The sequence below is a fragment of the Ictalurus punctatus genome, chromosome 3 (assembly GCF_001660625.3).
Source record: "Ictalurus punctatus breed USDA103 chromosome 3, Coco_2.0, whole genome shotgun sequence".
NCBI classification, from domain to species: domain Eukaryota; kingdom Metazoa; phylum Chordata; class Actinopteri; order Siluriformes; family Ictaluridae; genus Ictalurus; species Ictalurus punctatus.
The window spans coordinates 4,088,877-4,109,656 of NC_030418.2; the positions used below are offsets into that span (position 1 = coordinate 4,088,877).

Here is a 20,780-nt window from a genome sequence, read left to right on the forward strand (position 1 = left end):
AGTTTGTGTCCCCACCAGACCGATCAAAGCTAGTACAGCAAACAGCCAACAAGATTCCGATAGCCGTTGCCAGGTCAAAATTAAAGCAGAAAATTATGCGGTACATGGGCGGGGCATCTGAGGCGGAGATGCTAAATGTTAACTGACTTGCAATGCATGCAGAGAGAAAGATTTCCAAGCCTGTAAGCACTGCTCACGTTCTCGGAGAGCACAAGCGTTCCAGAGAAGACCTCCATCGACAGAAAGCTGCGCCAAGAAGTTCAAAATACAAGGTGTATCTGTCGATCATTCAACTACATGCTAGTAACAGGCAAAAAATACCTCTTTGCAAACATTGGTTTAAATGTATTTATGCTTTTGATGATGATACAATATATATGGTATAGAAATGAGCTCCTTACACAGAGTGTATACATTTAAATACTGGTCTCAAAGACCCATGTGAACGTTCCTAGCCTACAAGCCTGTCTATAAGGATGAATAACACGTTACAGACATCGTAAAAACCACATGGAGTTTCCGAGAATGTTTCCACCAACGTAAGCTGATGAAACAGCACCACAGCTCATTGGTACTGTAGGTGTCTCTCTTCATTTGACGCAAATACCCAAAACGGACAAATTTTATAAAATAAATACAGCTACCTCAGTTTAAATTCATATATCGTAGACGCTGCACCAACTCTGGAAACCTTGTAAACATATATAATAAATAAGTTGGTGTTTTTTTTTTTCCTACATCCTACATCTCACGGACTCTGTAACAGAAACGCTATACTAATACCCAACAAACGTATCGTGGGTTGTTTTGCACTGGAAGTTTTTTCTTGTTTTGTTTTTGTTTTTTTTAACAGAAATCTAACACAGTCAGTTTGGCTGTGCTCATTAAGGGCGGTATATAAACTTACAGTCTCAGCAGTCAATAGTTTTCACTTTTCTCCATTCCAATTTTCCAGCACACATGCTAAGCCTTGTATTCTGTAAGAAGAAATACAAAACGATATTTTTCTAGCATGAAGCTTTGCTTTGCCTTACTCCATTTTCTCTAACGGGCATCTCAGAAATATTCTCATCAAAGGTCTATTACAGAGATTACACGCAGTTCATTCGACCTGAAAGTAAAAACGTGTCATCAGGAGGATTCCCAAGCATGTGAAGGGGTTTGTTTGACGATAAACAAATACTGTTTATTGTGCCTTTAATCTACGGTGGGAATAAAAACTCTACACACCCCTGTTATAACTGCAAGTGTTTGTGATGTCGACCTTTAATGTGATCTAGCAAACAAGACAATTGAAACATGCCAAGTAGTTGTAGCCTGACCTCTGACTGCTGAAGAGATCGAGCTACAAAGAGCTTACAAAACCCTGGAACGACGTAGCACGGAGAACTGTGAAGGCCATCGGCAACAAATGGAGAAAGTGGGTCACCACAGTGACATCACCAAAAAACAGGATATCCGTCCGAATTTGATGAAAGGACAAGACATAGATTTATCAGGAAGGATGTCAAGGAGCTGCTGGACGTACTGGTCACTCCCTGCATGTGACAACAATGTCATATTCTTTACATATCTGGGCTATGGGGTAGTGCACCTTTCTCACTAAAAAGAAAAACATACATCCAAACCTGCCTAAAATCACATCAAACCATGTGGCAAAATGTGTTATGGTCTGATGAGACCAAGGCAGAACCTTTTTAGCATAATTCTAAAAAGATCATTCGACACAAAATCAAGACGGCTGATCACCTAAAAATCACCACGCACACAATGAAGCATGGTGGTGGCGGCATCACGGTATGCGGCTGCTTCTCTTCAGTTTGGACTAGGGCTCTAGTCAAGATAGAGGGAATCATGGCTAGCTCTAATTTGACACAAAACCTGCAGACCTCTGTTAGGCAGCCGACGATGGAAAAATTCGTCTTCTAACACGTTAACGACCCAAAATGACGAATCCAAGTCAACAGGGGAATAGCTTCAGCAGAACGTGATCAAAGTTTCTGAATGGCCGAGTCGGAGCCCGTATCTAAATCCTATCGAAAACCCGCTAAATGACTCGAAGAGGGCTGTGCACAGGATATCCTGTGCCTGTCTTCTACCCTTGTTCAAATCCTCATGGCAACACTCTATTGGGTAAGAGACATCTCCAGATTCCAATCTCCATTCCTTGCTCCAGATCTATCTACTTGACCCTCTCAGGGTCTCATCTGGAGCAAGGGACGGAGATTGGAATCTGGAGATGTCTCTTACCCAAAAGTGTGTTGTATTACAAGCAAAGTTAAGGGGTGTGGACACTTATGCAACCAGGTTACTCCAAGTTGTTCTCTTTTGCTTCCTTTCCTTTAAAATAGTTTTTTTTTTCCGCTTTTAAATTTTTTTGTTCCTACAGTCCATCACATTAAAGCTGGAGGGGAAAAAGAAAAAAAAAAAAAAAGAACCGACATGATTCATCTTGGTTTCATTTTTAACATCACAAAAGCCTGCGTTATTAACAGGGATGTGTAGACCTTTTAGATCCACTGTAATTGATCTATGAACATATATTTTATATAAAACGCAGAAAGAACGTCGTCGGTTAATGGGACAGCCATTACTACGAATCAAAGAGCAGGGTTAAGAGGAGGTTAAAATGAAAAGCGCACAAGAGAGGTCACCTTAACATCATACACATGATGAGCTGAAAGTAATCACGCTTTCATCAGTTCTACCCTTGTTCAAATCCTCATACCATGTCACATTCCAGCTAATGCTTTAAAACCTCTTCAGAACACCCCCCCCCCCCCCCCCCCCCGCTTCAGTCGCATCTATGACTAAGTAAAAGTGCAGCAAACAGCACAAAGCAAAGACTCTAATCTCTGTGGACCTCTAGCCATGATTAAAGCTCCCCTGTTATAATCAGGGTCACCCCTGAATGTGGAGTCGCTCGGGCGAGCAGGCAGCGCTCGGAGTTGGCAGGGGAAGGTTAGGACATGCACGCAAAGGATTATGGGATTAGGTAACCTGTAAAACGAGAAGCTTTGTGTTTATTCAGGTTTGTTTGCCCATGGATTTGGGACGCAGCTGTTCGCCATTGATCAGATAGACAAGGTGAGAAATTAATGGAGAGACTGAGAACACGTACAAAAAACAAATAAATAAATAAATAATTTTTAAAAAAAACTGCTCACTAGGAGGTTTCATGGGCATTTTTCAAAGTGCAAAGTGCTTATATTTTTGCTGGAACTGGACAAATGCTATTTGGGGAAGTCAGTCAGAAGATATATTGCTCGGATACAATTTTACCGAGTGCCCGCATTACGAATTACAATGCAGTTCGTTTGTTCAGAGTGTACTGGAACACGTATCCAGATCGGTTCGATAAATTAACGACCCAGGCCTGTCGCGTACGCCAACTAGTCTGGGGAAAGTAAGAGTTCGCTAGCTACTTAATTTTAACATTAATTAATTAATTTAAAGATTCAACGAAATATTGTTATTTAACGAATAAACAAACAAGCAAAAAGCATTCGGCGGTTGATCTGGTGTTAGGAGACGCTTCTAGAACGTTTAAGGAAGGAGTCTCCAGTGTCTCAGCACTTTTGTAAGCGAGACGGGAAAAAGTCTTCAGGACTGAGGAGTTTAGGGTTTCCGGGTTTAGCTCGGAAGTTCTACAATATTACATGTGTTGTGCGTTAAATAAATAAATAAATAAATAAATAAATAAATAAATAAATCGCCAACACTGGTAAATTACTGCTGTTTAAGTGTATTAGAGGAATCCTCGAGTGAAAACACGTGAGCACGCCATCCAAAACACTCCCGTGGTTATTAGACTGAAGACATAAATGTTGCGGAAGCTCGTTTAGGCTTTTGTTTTTTTTAAGTTCGCAAAAACACAGCTCTCAAAGCTGTTTATGTATACAAATAAAGATCAGGCCGTCCCTGACCTGCTTTCAAGCAGGATTTCATCCATGCTGCTGTTGGTGCACATGTCAAGAAAGGCCAAGCACCAAACAGTGGGGGTGAAGTATACAAAAATATAAACAAAGCCTAATCTGTTCAGAAAATCACAAAGTCATAAAATCATCAAAATTCAAGAGGAAAAAATAGAAAAAATAAAAAGCTTGGTGATGAAATGTACGCTTTAAGCGTATTATAAAAGTGACGGCAGGAGAACTTGTTAACACAGTCGCTCTACAGCTATAACTATAAACGGATAAAAAGTACGACATCGTTTTTTTTGTTACTGAAGAAAAAATGTGTCATTTTTGACCAACTGCTGTAGCATGCTGTTCATGGAAACTCTGCGTCTACTTCCTGTAGCGTTTATCCTACACAGGGTCACGGGGCGCGTGGAGCCTATCAAGGGGGATTTCGGGCACAAGGGAAGGGAAAGCCTGGACTGGGTGTCAAGCCATCACACACACATTCACACATTATGGACAATTTGGAAATGCACAACGCTTGGACTGGGGATACACACACACACACACACACACACACACACACACACACACATTGGGGCCCAAAAATCCGAGACCACAGTGAAAATCTGGGATTATGTTTTTCTATAAAACTGGAAATAAACCGCAAGTTTTATTATTTTGAAAAAGCTAAAAACAAACAAAAAAAAATGTCACTCTCAACTATTCAATATTCGAGATGTTGCGCAATTTCTAGGTCGGTTTTTAAATTTAGGCAAATGCCTCAAGGCTCATGGCATTTAGGTTGGGGGTTCGAAGCAAAAACTGGACGTACCAAATACTGAGAAACTCTGAAATTCACGTGAAAAAAAATCCTTGAGATTCTACTTTTCACTCAAGTCGTCGCTGATAATTTCATCGTTTGTAATGAAAGCTTGTGTGTTAAATTGAAAAAGGTTGTGTGTTAAATTGAAATGCCAAACAGAAGCATTTGGAGCAAGACTTTTGGATTTCACAGTGCTGGCAATGTGGGACGCTGATATGGAAAGACAATTAAAAACTTTTTCTTTTTTTAAAAACAGTGGCATAAAAACGAAAGCGGGAAAGACACGCACAGAGGACTTTATCAGTCTAAAACAGATGGCAAGGCTTCCCTTTCTGACATCGACTTCTGCTACATATCACTTCCATGCTGGTTCTCCCAGAGATCCCAAAAAATACGACATGTCATCTCCTCTCTGTCGCTGGCTTTGCTGTCATCATGAACACTCCAGCCCGGGCGTCCTCTCGACACATCCTGGACAGCTTAGAGCTGCTTTTATTGTAGGCATTTTTTTCAGCAAATTGACTCAATCACAGAGGCAAAGACACACACAGGTTAGTTCGCTCTAAAAAGCCCAAAAGCCAAAATCTATGTTATGTACATAGAGCTGTAGTGATAGTGTATAATAGTCACCAGCTCTAGGGCATTTTACTGCGAGTAATCTCTAGCAAAATACAGAATGTACTCGTCACGGATGGATAACCGCGTCTCTCACACACACGAGCACTGCAGCACTAACTCCGTAGCGGTAGGATAAGATTCGGTTTGTGGTTATTAGCGGTTAAGCGGTGTTTACTTAAGGAAATTTGCTGCTTGTTATGCATGTCTGACATGGATCACAGCCCTCATGGGCAGTAAATAGTGGGAGGGGCAAAGAAAAAAGAAAAAAAAAAAAAAAAAAAAAAGACAGTCCCAAGAGACCGTGAACAGTTGGGTGTCTCTTGATGGTGTGAGCATGTTCTCCCACATGGTTCGGTTTCATCCAGACCCTTGCACATGTAATCTGCAAATATGAGATTTACACCAATGATACAATTATACAACTATACTTATCAGGTTAAATCTACAGACACCGCAGCAGACCTATTCAAAAAATGGAAGGGCGTATAAGATCCGTAAAACCTGGATGAACTGAAAACTGATACGGCCCACGTCTGCATGACTGTATGCATTGCACGACTGTATTACACGTCAATTGCATTTACTCTTCATCTCAGGATTTTTGTCCTTTATTTCCAATTCCTCACCTTCTATTTTTCCCCCCTCCGCAAGTTGCCAGCTTTCGCCATCCAATTAAACCACTGACGATCGCCTCAGAGTGACTAATGTTTTCAGCAGTAAAAATTAGGCATGTTTAAAGAACAGTCCTGAGATTGATTTGTTTACCTGCTTACAACATCCGGAGTGACATCCAGTTCTGACTGAAAATCACTTCTGTCAGAAAGGACAAATTAGGCATAAAAATCAGGTTAAAAACATGCCATCTTAAGAGGGATCAGCGCCTCCTCGAGTTACTCGTGTTCTTTTCATTGACCCTAAGCGATTTACAACTTGGAGGATGTAAATACAGCGGTACGAGATCCCGAAAGCCGTCGGAAGTTTAATATTTGACGCGTGACGTCACGAATGCCAAACAAGGCTGCAGAGATGTAATACCTGGTGCAGCTGTTGAATCAAAATGCTTACTCATACACCTCCTGATGGGAATCTTTAGATAAACAAGCAGACGTAGACCTGCTTTCTTTATGGAAAAGGAACGAGTGAGTCACCGATTAAAGAAGACTGGACAGCTGGTAAGTGGATTCTCAACTTCGAAATTAATTTACAGGCACATTCAAGAGGAGGGGGAAGAAAGAAAGAAAGAAAAAGCGAAAGGCGAAGATCGTATAGATGGAACGAGATCAGGAAGAGCCAATGAGATGAAGGAGAAGAAGAGGGCGAAAACGATCTAAGCGGTGTCGGATTTTGCTGCTTCACCCTTGTTTTCCAGGATGGTTTGTACCCGCGTCATTCGATTCGCCCAAATCAGGTTACATGCATTAAAACAGCACTGCTGAGCAGTAAATCTCTCTGAACACGATGGAACACAGCGGAATGTTATGTTCAAAATTACAAAGTGGTACAATCCATGTTTTTTTTTTTGTTTTTTTCCTGTACAGACACCGTGAAAAGGGAGATACACTGAATCTAAAGAATTTCCACTTCAATTTTACTTTGTGTTGGAACATTTAGAGCAAAACTAATGAAGCGGGATCTACCTTCAGTAAGGAGAGAAGAGAGACAAAAAAATACACCTGAGATTGGGGAGAAAGAAATATATCAAGAAAAAGTTACAGTTGCAATCAAAATCATTCAACCCCCAGTGCAAATCAGGTTTATTGTCAAAATTTACAGACTTCCAGCTGTTTGCAATGAACAAATCAAACAAAAGCAATTGAAATAGTTCACCACAACGAATGCTTCAAGTGGTTTCCCTAAATTCAACTGAAAATGCAACTTATGATTTCTCCAGTCTCAAAATGATTCAACCCCCTGAAAAGAATCACTCACAACAGCGAAAACGTGCAAAACAGGTGTTGTCTCAAGCACACCTGATACTAAACTGATCAAGGGCTTCATTATCTGCACCAGGTGTGCTTGAGCTAGAACACATGAACTACCTGAACTGGCCAGGGGTAGAAAATGAACGAAATACCTGGACGGGGCAGAAAAAGGAAGCTATCGACGGCTGCAAGCAGATTTCTGAGAAGGCAGGTTGTGAAAAACCCTCGAGTGACCGCAAAAGACCTCAAGAAAAGTCGGTTCAAAAATCATATCAATAAGCCACAGAAGTTTTGGGATTCTGTTCTGTGGAGTGATGAAACAAAACTGGAACTTTTCAGCACGATGGATCAGCGGTACGTCTAGAGGAAGAAGAATGAAGAAAGAACACTCTGTCCACAGTCAAGCATGGTGGAGGCTCGGTGATGCTCTGGGGCTGCTTTGCATCCTCTGGCACTGGAAATCTGCAGCGTGCGGAAGGCGAGATGGATTCATTGAAGTATCAGGAAATCCTAGGAGAAAACGTCACGCCGTCTGTGAGGAAGTTGAAGTTTGGGCGTCATTGAACCTTCCAACAGGACGATGATCCCAAGCATACCTCAAATTCCACCAAGGCTTGGTTGCAGAAGTCATCCTGGAAGATTCTACAGAGCCATCACAGTCACCTGACTCGAACCCCATAGAAAATCTCTGGTGGGATTTGAAGAAGGCGGTTGCAGCACGCAAACCCAAGAATATTACTGAACTGGAGGCCATTGCTCATGAGGAATGGGAGAAGATTCCCCAGGAACGCCGCCAGAAGATCTGCATCTCGTTTGCAGAAGGTCATAACAGCAAAAGGGTGCGCTACAAAGTACTAAAGATGCTTGCCATGAAGGGGCTCAATAATTTTGAAACTTAAGAAGAAGTCATTATAAGTGGCATTTTCAGTTGAATTTGGGGAAACCACTTGAAAAATTCGTTGTGTTGAACTATTATCGCTTTTGTTTGGTCTGTCCGTTGCAAACAGCTCAAAGTCTGTACATTTTGACAAACCTGATTTGCAATGGGGGTAGAATAATTTTGATTGTGTGTGTGTGTGTGTATATATATATATATATATATATATATATATATATATATATATATATATATATATATATATATATATATAAATAAATCACATTCTCACAACCCACTCCAATGCCACAACCCACTCTGATCCTGAACTAGATCTTATTTGAGAGTAAAATAATCCGAGTGTTTTGTAAGAGAGAGACATGTAAGGTCATCTGGAGGACTCTGACCACACTGTGCAATGTATAGCTCCAGGGCATGAGCCGATCCTGTCTATCCTATAGCATTTCTGCTTTATTGACTCAGCCAGCTAAATGCACAGCCTTTAGTAACACAATAGCGGCTTAAATGGTTTTTTTGGAAAGTGATCCTGCACCCTCCATTATTAATTCATACTGCTGGTCATTGCAACCTTGGGACCTCTGAAGGGGCACAGAGAGGGGGAGAGAGGGGGAAATGGGACGGGAGGGGAAGAATCAGAGAAGCGCATGGACGAGAGAGGGAGAAGTGGATGAGTTTTTTTTTTTTTTTTTTTTTTTTTACAAAAGGATGATAAACATGGGAGGAAAAAAGAAAGGATAGTGCGGGTTAGGTTTCTGTCCTTGGGAAAGTGCAGCCTGGGGGATCGATAAAGAAGCCAAAACAAGGAAGATCAGGTGGCATTGCAGCTTCACCACCTTTCAGCTGAGACACAAACAAGGTCATCCAGTGACCCCTGAGAGAGAGAATGATGAATAAAGTGAGAGAAGGAGATTGTGCATGTTAATAGAGAGAATTTTAGGAGTCGCAGAGTTTTAAGAGAAAAGGAGAGCGACGGCTTTGCCTCTGGGACCTCCATTGGCTGGTGTTTTTCAGGAAATGCACAGAATATCAATGCAAGAACATACACACTCCATAGTCGATACCACTCTGGCCATTATTCTTCAAAGTTTTCACAGAAACGAGCGCACGGAATTCAGGAAACTGTCGTACGACATCAAAACCAGTGGTGATTTCGACGCAACTGATGAATCAGCTTCAGCCGCATGGACGCAAGCTCCCACCCACCAAGCGCATTATTTACACGTCATATGCAAACGACACCATAACTTACCCTCGTATACATCGATTTACACGAGAAACGCCCTTAATTATTCCGATTACGCAATAGTGATCCGATAAAGGAAAAACATTCAGGAGGCGAACCAGATCCGAACAAATAAATAAATAAATAAATAAATAAAATAAAGAGTCGTCCAAAATGGAGAGGGCATAAAAACTGAAATTCATTGAAGCCGAGTTAGAGGTGCTTCTGCTGCAAATAAAACACAAAGTTATGAAAGCGTGCTCCGCTTGATATAAAGCTGTTTCAGATAGAAAACGGACCCATCCGAGGGACGTTACATGAACTCTATTCATAGCTAGATTATTTTTTTCCATTCATTTTAGAACTTGAATAGATCGGATTTAACTGAAGTCAGATTTATTTAAAGCTTCATTTATATACGCACGTAAGCCGGAACAAACGACTAAGTCTTCATTTCATATAAACACCAAAAAAGCAAGACTCGGGGTGTATTTTACTTCCATTACAAATGGGTTTTTAATTAATTCGCATATTGAAACACCTGATTGGTCAATGCTTAATAATGCTAACTAACAAATACATACAATTTACAATACTATACTAAATAAATACAATTTACAAACATCTGTCACATGCCACATCGTTTTGCTCTTGGATTCTCACCGATGTTGGAAAGTTCCAAGAATAAAAGCGTTTCGGAAATCGGACTGTCCACTCGTGATAACGGATCACGTAAACGGAATCGTCTAGTGACAAAAAAATGCTATTGTATTAATTCCCATTTCCACCAAGAAACCACTTTGGTCAACCCGAGAGCGTGTAAGCTGCCTGTTCACTGCAACCGTGCTACAAAAGTACGATCCGTACACACGTAGCAATAAAGCTCACCGAGTAATGAACATCGAACAAGCTTCAGAAGACCTCGTTTTCCACATCTGAACAATTGGTCCGATACTACGCTCGTTTATTCATACTCTGGACATATTCCAGGATTGATGATGCCAATGAAAGCAAAACAGACTGCAAACTTTGCTCTGTGGAAACGGCAAGAGGAGCTACTGCAGCATCTTCCTACAACGCAAGTAATCCGAGCAGTATCAACCAGCGTGTTTGTTTAAATGAGCATAAGATGCTATAAATCGTGTCCAAGGTTGCAAATTACAGTTTTTCAGATCCATCCTCTACAGAGTGTTCACTGCTTAGAAGCACATAGCAGCACCCAAGATAAACAGAGCTTAATAAAAATGTTCCATGATGTCTCAGACTGATCATTACTAAGTAGGTTACTCATTTCGGTATCGATAAACACGTACTCGTGCTCGGCTTGATGCATCGCTATCCAGAATAAGCATTCTGAGACTAGACTCGCATCCAAAAATCAATATGAAGCTGTGAGAGCTCCTTAGAGATAACACTATAGCTTCTCTGAAGAGGCCCAGACCTTCCTCTGATGTCCACCAGTACAAGTGCAGTTCAACATCTCTTGGGGTTCAGGTCGGTTAAAAACACGGCTCTTCCAAAGGATCTTACAAGCAGTAGGTTTCTCCGCACAGGTTCACCTCGATGAGCTCCATGGCTGCAGCTGTAACGCATTTTTCTCTGCTAGAGCTTCAGTCTAAATAATCGTTGCTGACTTTTTCTGAAGACAAACAGGACGTCCCGAGACGTCTGAAGCCAAACAGTTATCCGCCTCCTTAGGACGTCGATCAAGACTCTGGACTCGATGACCCATGATCAAACTCCCCGGCATGTCATCTGAACACATGCTTCATTGGAAGAGAGAAGATTCATCTCTTGAACGTTAGATGATCGAGACACAGACCATTTGATTGCTTTTATTTAGTTTCCAAAATCCTTCTGTGGTCTCAGACTTTCGGTGCCAACTGTACATGAAGTGACATGTTGAGCGATTTAAAGATAACGTACAAATTAGCCCTTGATGCGACGTGTAGTAGTCGAGTACGTCCTGTAACGTGAACACCGCAGCATACGTTACAGTGTATAAGGGTATAAGGGGGTGGGAAGACAGAGGAGGAAGTGCTAGACGGCGGCTGTTGTTTACGAGTCTGTCAGCCTGGGGTCTGAAATCTGGTAAAACGGTACCGTACCAGAGCATCGCAGCCAGACACTGACAGCCTGTCACAGTGTCTGGATGTTCTGGCTATGAAGCTCCCAGTACCATTTCCCAGATTTCATGAGTGTGAACAATGAGTGGGCAGGATGGAAGGGGGCCCACGGTAACACTGCTAGCCCATCTACACACTCCCCTGTTGGAGATGTCCCGCAGTGATGGCAGATACATCCCTGTGCTTTTCCTGGCTATCCTGATCGTTCGCTATAGCGATAAACAAACGACGTGACTCTCTATTGCAACATCCCCACTGGTTCCACGCGTTCGTGTTCTCTATCTATTTCAGATACCGATTCACTCGTTTTATGCGACTCATTATATACTTAACATATTCAATCTGTAATATTTTAAGGAGCTACACATTTATTTACTCGTTCGTTTATTTATTTATTTATTTATTTATGGGGGGGGGGGGTGTACACGTGTCAGCCATTTTGATTCTTCCCTATTACGTATGGACTACAACTCTTTCAATCCAATCTTTAGGAGCGATGGTAAACAATCAGTCTTGATAAAGGATTGGATAAATCCTCAATCAAACTCATTCTCTGTAAAGCCACCATTTATTACGAAGGCTCACACCCCAAATTGGATTGTCCCGTCAGTTAGAGCGAGCAAAAAAAAAAAAAAAAAAAAAAGAAGGAGAGAGAGAACAGGATAGAAAATTGCCTTCTTAAATGGTTCCCACTAGACTTTTCTAATTCCAGCGTTGCCCGGGTGCTTTTATTGGCCGATCCACACGTCAATCGTTCCGGCGTCTTTCGTCCGTTAGTCGTCGGTCAATTCCGTAGCGTACGATTCGTAAACCGTGTTTTTCAAAGGGGACTGAAATAGATTCGTGTAGCCGTGACACGAACACTCCACGCATTTCATTCGTCGAGGATTAAACAGCAAACCAGCCACCCAAGACTTTCAACTGTAACGTCCTTCAAATAATAGAAACCTTAAAATGTAACGTTCTTCAAATATTACAAATCCGAACAGCAAAAAGAAATAGTTGGAGGACTAACGTGTGCAGAATTTCAGCCCTCGCACACACCGGCGTCACATCCATCTCCTCCTTAATATTCTATTTAAAGATCCGCATTTCATTATCAAACCATATAAAGACAAGTGGGTCACCTCATTCCTCGCCTGACCAAGCCACAATAAACACGTCACGTGTGTGCATAATTGTGTATTTAGTGCATGCCCTCGTGTAATCTCGTACACATCGGAGCCAGATCTCCTTGGCGACACATTTGTGGTCTGTGCCAAATCCTGAAAGAGGGTCAGTATGGCCTGGTTCCAAATGCAGTTCACACTCTTCCCCTACACTCTTCCTGTATCCAAGTGCATGGGGATAGAGACAGGTTTATTAGGCTTGTGTGCGTGTGTGGATTTTCCGTCTCTTGTTCCTCAAGGACTGTCCCAAAAAAAAAAAAAAAATAAATAAAAAAAATAATAAATCTTAAATACACATTGACGCACATCTTTGAAACTGGAAACTGAAACGATTCAAAAATCATAACCGTGGGTTGGGACTTGTTGGACAACATTGTCTCAGAATGCTCGTTATGCCATCTTTTTTTTATCTACTACTGTAATTTACTCGAACACTTACTTAGACACGCACGTGCATGTGTATAAAACCTCTGAATTACAATTAGAGATAGTAAATAGCTCCACGTTGCCAGAGCAGTCAATATCACCTTGGTCTGTTTCTCTTCAAGTCGCTGCTTGGTGAACAAACGGCGGTGTTGCTTTAATCAAACACTTGGCCTCGCATTGCGTGAATTTTATTGATAAAACCGAGCCCGTAATGTTAATAAACAAATCCTGAGATCCTGGGAATCCCAGTAAATCCCAGGAATTAACAGTCAGAATTTGGTAGACGCCGGCTCGTCTCACCTGAAAAGCAGTACAGCCAAGTTTACGTAAATGGATCGATTTATTTATTTATTTTTAAGTGTCGCAGGCATTGTATCAGAGAAGCCTTTTCTCAACTGCCTCCGAGATGGAATGCTTGTGAGAATCAAGCTCAAAGAAACACAGACTTATTTTATACAACTCGATTTACTAGCTCGACGTTAGCTCACTGTTCTGCATCTCCTGCAGGTGGAAATGACATTGATGAAAGGGGTCGAGAAAGAAGTAAACGGTAGGCAATTTAAAAGCGCAAACTATATTCAAATAAAAACAGCTCGACCGCTGTAAATAAATAAACCTATTGCAATGTACAGTAGCTGTAGGACTGATCGCATTAATCGCTTAATTACTGTAACAGCAATTAGAGTAGGCTTATTATGATGGACTGGTTACAATTAAGTGTCGGTAATGTAAAGTCTAATAGAAAGAAAAAAACAGACAGACGGAAGCTTCATACCAATATCCACCGACACTCGAAATCTCTTAATTTATTAATAATTGCTTAAAATATTGCTTTTTGAATGAATGTTTCAATAAACCAACTAACAATGTGGTTAAAACACAATTATTTATTTATTTATTTATTTTTTTAAGAGAGATTTTCTATGCAGAGAGAAATATCTAATTGCGCAGACATTTATCATACATTCCGTCTTAAAAATATAAACACCGATAACTAACTACCGAAGCGTGAATGTTCTGTGCTCCGGGCCACAGCCGCTCTGATAGCGCGTGTAATATTGTTATTATAGCTTTGCATTCAGAGTGTTATTATTATTCTACGTAGTGAGTAAACCAGTCCCCAGAGGCAAGGGAAAATTGGTGCGGTAATTTCCTCGCATTTCTTCGCAGGGAATATTTCCCCGGGTTCTGAGCAAAGCTTGCGGTTCTGAGAAACATTCTTAATTTACCTGTGAGTGGTTGGGACAAAGGATGTCTAATAGAGAGCGGAGAAGATTTTATCTGGCAATCTGGATTTGTGCCATACGGATGCGTCCTGCAAAGAAAAAAATGTAATAAATGAATGGATTTGAATGTGTGGGTGGGTGTAACCGAGGCAGACGGAGAAGCAGATAGGAAGAGAGAAAGATGAATAAAGTGAATATGAAAGTATACAAATTAATGATGGCAGATTGTCAATAATAGCTGGTTTTTGGGGGGGAATTTTTTTTTGGTTTGTTTTACACAGTCAGTGCTCTACCCAGCAGCTTTGGAGGCTTGGGTCTTCTAAAAAGCGAGTAAACAGAAGATCCTTCTTTCGTGCGCCTATCACTATAACTCAGAGGGTTTTAAACTTTTATTTTTGTCAGGTGAACCCCTTCGACCCACATCATTTATCTGTTTACTTTACGTACTTAAAGCCCCCCTTGAGGTTCACATTTAAGAGAAATCTTTGTGATAATTGCCAAAACCTGCTTACAAGTTGCTTACAAAACCACCTTTTCAGTTTGTGAAATATATTCATTTTTATTTTGGGGTATTTTTAGTACTAAAATAGTGCTGCAAGCAGTGATTAAGGGTCCAAACACTTTCTGGCCCCATCTCTTTAGTGACAAAGGAAGCCATTGGGAACCAGAAGCCATTGGGACCAACAGCACTTGCTCCCAAGGAGATGCACTACATGTGATGGCAATGTGTCAAACCGTTGCTAAGATATGGCCTCACTTCCAGTTTTCGGAAGGCCTCCCAAGTTCCAAAGTCAAAGCCAAAGCTGGCATATTGTTCAAGTTATGTGTTAATGATCCTAAGTTTATGATGATTGGGCAACAATTGTAGAAGAAGAAGAATTTTTAAAAATTGAGTTTGAAAATATTCAAAAGGGGTGAAAATCCAATATGGTGGAAATTAACATCGTGATATCTACTCGGGAACATGGAATATTTGCACGCAAGAGCACTTGAGAGGCATAGACTAAGATTGCTGTGTAGGTAACGGACACTGTCTCCTATGCAAACATAGGAACTAACAAAGTGGTCTATGGGTTGCCATGGACTCTCATGTTGAGGAAGAAGAAGAAAACATATTTGGTGTTTGGCCCCAAGAATGAACGCCATTGACATTACCAGTCCGATGAACCCCCTGCAGTGCCACCATGAACCCCCAGGAAACCCTCCTATAGATAAATAAAGCTATCGGTCATGACAAAATTGGGGGTTTTTTCCCCATCAGGTTAGCTCCTCAGAACTGGGTTTTTAACTTAATTGTGAGTGTAAACGCTTAAATAAACTAAGTATAAAATAAACTGCAACAGGAACTTAACATTATCCATGATTTGGAAAAACAAGAAGAAAACGCACAGGGAAACCTGCTTAACATCTCCACTAACTATGACCAGCCTATGTCTTATATGCTGATAATCGTACACGCTGACAAGGACAGGCACCTCAATTGCAAGGACCATGAGAGGTTTCAAAGCCCCCCCCCCCCCCACACACACACACGCCTTGTCTTTTCACTCTTACACAACTGTTATCTCTTAAGAGATAAAGAGAAGTGAAAGAGAGAATACACCCCGGATGGGATGCCAATTCATCGCACACTCATCCACACCTAGGAGAACAATTTAGCATAGCAAATTCACCTACTGGCATGTTTTGGGGAGGTAGGAGGAAAACGGAGAACCCAGAGGAAACTCACAAGGAGAACTGTGCAAGATCTTCCACAGAGAGTAACCTGAGTTCAGGATCGAACCGGAGACCCTGGAGCTGTAAGGCGGAAACATTATCTATATCATCATCTGTGTTACGTCACTATAAGAGACATGATAGAAATGTACATTACACATAACTTTCTTTAGGTTCGCGAGGAATTAATTCAAAGATATTAGACAAAAGTTGATTAGTCATATTGGCTTTGTTTGTTGTTTTTTTTTTAAAAAAGGCGACATTTTTGAAGACATTTTTGCGAACATTCCTGAGCTGTGGTGTTGCACTTGGTGTGGAACAGTAGTCTCTAAAGATGTATGAAATGCATGTATGAAAAAAAATTATAATTTTGGTGAACAGTCACAATAAATAAATAAATAAATAATTAAATAAATATTGTATGGTATGCTCTTGTAGTACAAGTTCTTTCTGTGGTTCTTTTTCAAACCCTTTTGCAAGCTACACATTTTTGAAGACGATTTCACATCGCGTTGGAAGGTTGGTATTTTTTTTTCCTTTGAGAAAAAAAAACAACAAAAAAAAAAAACCCCAAGCAGGTTTTAAAGCCGTGAGCATCCAGTCACCGTGGTAGAGGCATTTTTCCCGGCTGTTTGTGTTTCATACAGTATAATGCTAAGGAATGTGGAAGAAAGCTGCAAGCACATACACTCTGACAGTCTAACCCAACCTTTCTAGCCTGCATGAAGTTTCTGGAGGCTTTTTCACTCTTCCTTTATTCTTCTTACGTCCTCTCTTTATTCAGGACAGTAAGAGAACGAGTTTCCTCGAGTCTCCTTCGGATCATTTCTGCTTTAAATCTTCCTGTAGTAAACATACACGAGAAGAATCTCCCAGACAAGTAACACATACACAGACATTTTTTCTTTTTTTTATATAATAACTGCACTTGCTCAAATACTAGAATAATGCAAATTTAATTGCCATTCCTATGTTTTCATGACTTATGAATGGCATTACATGCCTGTTACGGATGAAAAATTAACCCTCTCTCTCTCTCAGTCTCTGCGCTTCTTAAGTGCAAACCCGTGCAAAACTGTCACACATTACATTACAAACGAACAAATAATTCAATAAAGATATAAATACTATTTCATATTAATCTCGTATGCAGCGATCATGTGTACGTGTTGCCATGAGCAGAGCGGAAAATGCCAAGCGAGCTGGAAAGCTGCAGAGTTTTGGTGTTACTACCATGCCAAGGGTGCGCTTTTACCCTGGATCTGCCATGCTCTCTAAGTGGCGTACTGCCAAGATTGTAACGTTGGTACCGAAAAATGGATGCTGCTGGGAAAGAAAACTAATGTTGCCCAGTGAAAGAGCCCTGCCATCCCTATTTCAAGGTCCTTTCCAACACTGGCTCTACAGAAGAAGCAGCCATGACAGACTGTGGCCCTGTTACTCAGGAGAGGAATCATGAAGCAGGTTCCAGCATGCCACTTCATCACCTGCGCAACAGTCCTACTACTCGATCTCTCCCCGGGTGCGTCACAGATGATCCCCAGACGGCTCGAGTACGGCGCGCATGGGTTTGTTGGGCTGCAAAGTAGAGAGTGGACTGCAACCAACTGGAGGGGGGTCAGGACATCCGTGTATTAACAGTTCCTCTACCATCCCCCAGACCAAAGAGTATCGGTCAGTACTCAAGGACACAGACCGTGATCCACCGCAACCTGATTCAAGACGAGGCACTGGAAAGTGAATACCCTATATAAAGTAAAGGTGCGGGTTAGTCCCCACCTTTCCTAACCAGTAATTTTGGGAGCAGATTGCCCAGGGTTTGGTCAGCGAGGAACAGACTTACGACTAGACGGATCTTATCAAGTAGGGCAACCGTAAGGCGTTCAGAGCTTAGGCCTGATGCATCACATAACTATGGCTATGTGGGAGCTTGCAACAGGGCGGCAATAAATCCGCCTTTGCTGTACACTCTCCTTCTCTCTCCTCAAGCCCCATGCCGACCTCCAGCGTGAGCAGATGTTCAATGATACTTTGAAGAACGCTCTCAACCAGGTTGCTGGGATTGATGGTGAATATGTAAGGTCCTTGACCGTTATCCGTAAGTGTGTACCTGTGGCCGTGGATGTCCCTTAACCAGGCACTGTAGCACGAGCGTGTCACCTTCACGGATGGTGTAGATCCTCTCACTGATGTTATCCTCCTTCACCACACATGCCTGGCCAGAGTGAACAATCTGTGCGTTGGCAGGAGCTGAGAGAGAGAGAGAGAGAGAGAACACAAGATTAGAGAGACTGTTAGCACTAAACGACACGAGTGTTTTCAAAAAGGTCTAACTCAGGGGTGTCCAATCTTATCCGGAAAAGGTCGGTGTGGGTGCAGGTTTTCATTCTAACCAATGAGAAGCCAGACCTGAGTATATTGAAAGCTAAGATCAACTGATTAAACAGGTGGAAATCAGGTGTGGCTCCTGCTTGACTGGAATAAAAACCTGCACCCAAACCGGCCCTTTGCGGATAAGATCGGGCCCCCCTGGTCTAACTGGTCCGATTGTTACCAGAAGTAAAATAATACTTTCTTCCCAAAGATAAACATCATAAAACAGTTCCTGCCTTCCTACTACAACTAATGCTACTCTCGAAACTAACAGATCAGTGACTCTGTTACTGACCCTGTTGGTTGCGTCACACATTTAAGTATAAGGAATACACTGGGGTGATCATACACATAATGTCAACCAGGACTGCTACACATTTAACGAGGTACGAGATGTTATACAAGTGTAAATGTTTCTCCAAGCCACATTTAGCGACCAAAAGCTCTCCTAATACATGACACCAAAATACACATAGGCTCCTCAACTCTAGCTCCTATCTGAAATTAGATCCCTTTTAGTGTCTGGGGAAAAAAAAAAACCTTAACTGTGATTTCACACATGACCTCTCGTTAATTGCGTATCGAGACATAACGGAGCGAAATAAAGCTGGGAAGGAAAGAGCAGACGGACATCGATTGCGCCTCTCATAGGTACATAGCACATACACTAGGTAGCTTGTTTTGCTAAGCAGCCAATGAAGCTAATACAAACCCCACCATGTAGCATGTAAACCAAACGTAAACCAATTTTCACCTTGATTAACGCTTTATTTCATTTCTGCTCAGCTAGTTAAGCTAGTGACTTGTCATGTGTAAGCTAGGGTTACATATCGACCTATACAGAAAGTACAGCCTCAAAAATTTAAGAAAAAAAATATTAGAAATAAACCTTAGAAAAGGACGGGGGGGGGGGGGGGGGGGGTCATTTCAGTTCAGACTAATTTGGGTCTAAAACAAGGCAGCGTTTCTTATTCTCGACAGTAAATCGGAGGGTGGTCTGATTACATGGCACTAATTAATTAGCACTATTACTAGCAAAATGAGGCCTGCGTTACCTCGGACGCTTTATTGATGACTGGCGGGGTACAATGGATTTTTCTCACTTATTCAAAATCCTGAGCTCAGCAGTTATACAGAAATTCCTCCTTCAGCTCTACCCGCATGTGCTACTCAAATATGGAAATAACGCAGCTGCACACGATTTTAATTAAACTGTTAATTTTTTAGTAGTGTGACGTCCTGTGTTAAAACAGATGCCGGGAGTATATTCTGTTATTTCTGTATCTTTTGGTATGCACGCACAATTTAAAATAGACGTCTAGCGCGTTTAATATACACCTGAAACCTCGATTAGAGGCGAACTGTTTAGTGCTACTGCAAAACTATAAACGTGCTGTGCTTATATAAAAGGTTGCTTAGGCCTTACTCTCTCAGTTTAGGAAGCGGTTCACCTGGTTCCCTAGTTCCGCTCGGTTGTTAATAGGTGAATAGGTTTCAGGAAGAAACTTTTACCAAGGAACTGCAAGGTACCGACAGAGTTGCAAACTCTCAGAGGCTGGATAAGATTATTTTTCTGTGAATACAGCCTGCAGATGTGAAGCGAATTCTTGGCTTTGTGTGTGTGTGTGTGTGTGTGTGTGTGTGTAAGAGAGAGAGAGAGCGGGAGGCTCAAGGGCAAGGCCTATTATAGCTTAGCGGCAGCAGCATGTGTGTGTTCGAGGTGTGAATCCACAGCACGAGAGGACTTAAAGTGAGTGTATAAAGAATATCTAATCCTCTGTTGCACTGATATAAAACAAATATAAAAATATAAATCAGAACTACGACGTTTAACCCCGACACCTCAATTAGCTCCAAACTATTCTGTGCTAACAATATTATTGCATTAAAATACGGACCGTCTCAGTTTACCGAACAGGCTCCAGGGGCTTTAAGACCCTAGTATAAGATGAAAGGGATGGTGCGATGGACCAGTTGTTCCTATTTATCAAGGCGGACAATAATTACTGATGCTGTGTTTTTAATTACCGGCTGCGTGGACCATTTAACACGGACTACGCCGAGACTGCAAAAACGACGAGATTAAAAGTTCATGCAAATGAGAAGTGAAGCAACGTGGCTGTTACTAATTGGTGTGACCCAGGATTAAACCGGATGGCAATTTTTCACCTTGCGACGCTGAAATTGCTGTGGGCTGGTCGCTAGTCTGGGTGCCTACCGAATCGGGATAGAAACCGTATACAGAACCACCAATTTCACCGCGAATCAGCGTTCTCCCCCTACGAAAAATAACAATTCTGAAAGGAAACACTTTGTATAAATTGCACCCGGCGCTGTCGACTATTGTCGGAATGAG

The 20,780-nt window shown here is 41.6% G+C and overlaps 1 protein-coding gene across 2 annotated transcripts in view; it reads right to left on the minus strand.

The window, feature by feature from the left end:
* The window catches only part of LOC108263837 (MAM domain-containing glycosylphosphatidylinositol anchor protein 1), a 195,209-nt gene that overhangs the window by 126,400 nt on the left and 48,029 nt on the right, over nt 1–20,780 (minus strand). For both annotated transcript variants that reach the window (XM_017465013.3, XM_053679441.1), the window contains one exon: nt 18,162–18,301. In XM_017465013.3, coding sequence (XP_017320502.1) covers nt 18,162–18,301 — 140 coding nt within the window. The remainder of the gene's footprint in view (nt 1–18,161; nt 18,302–20,780) is intronic.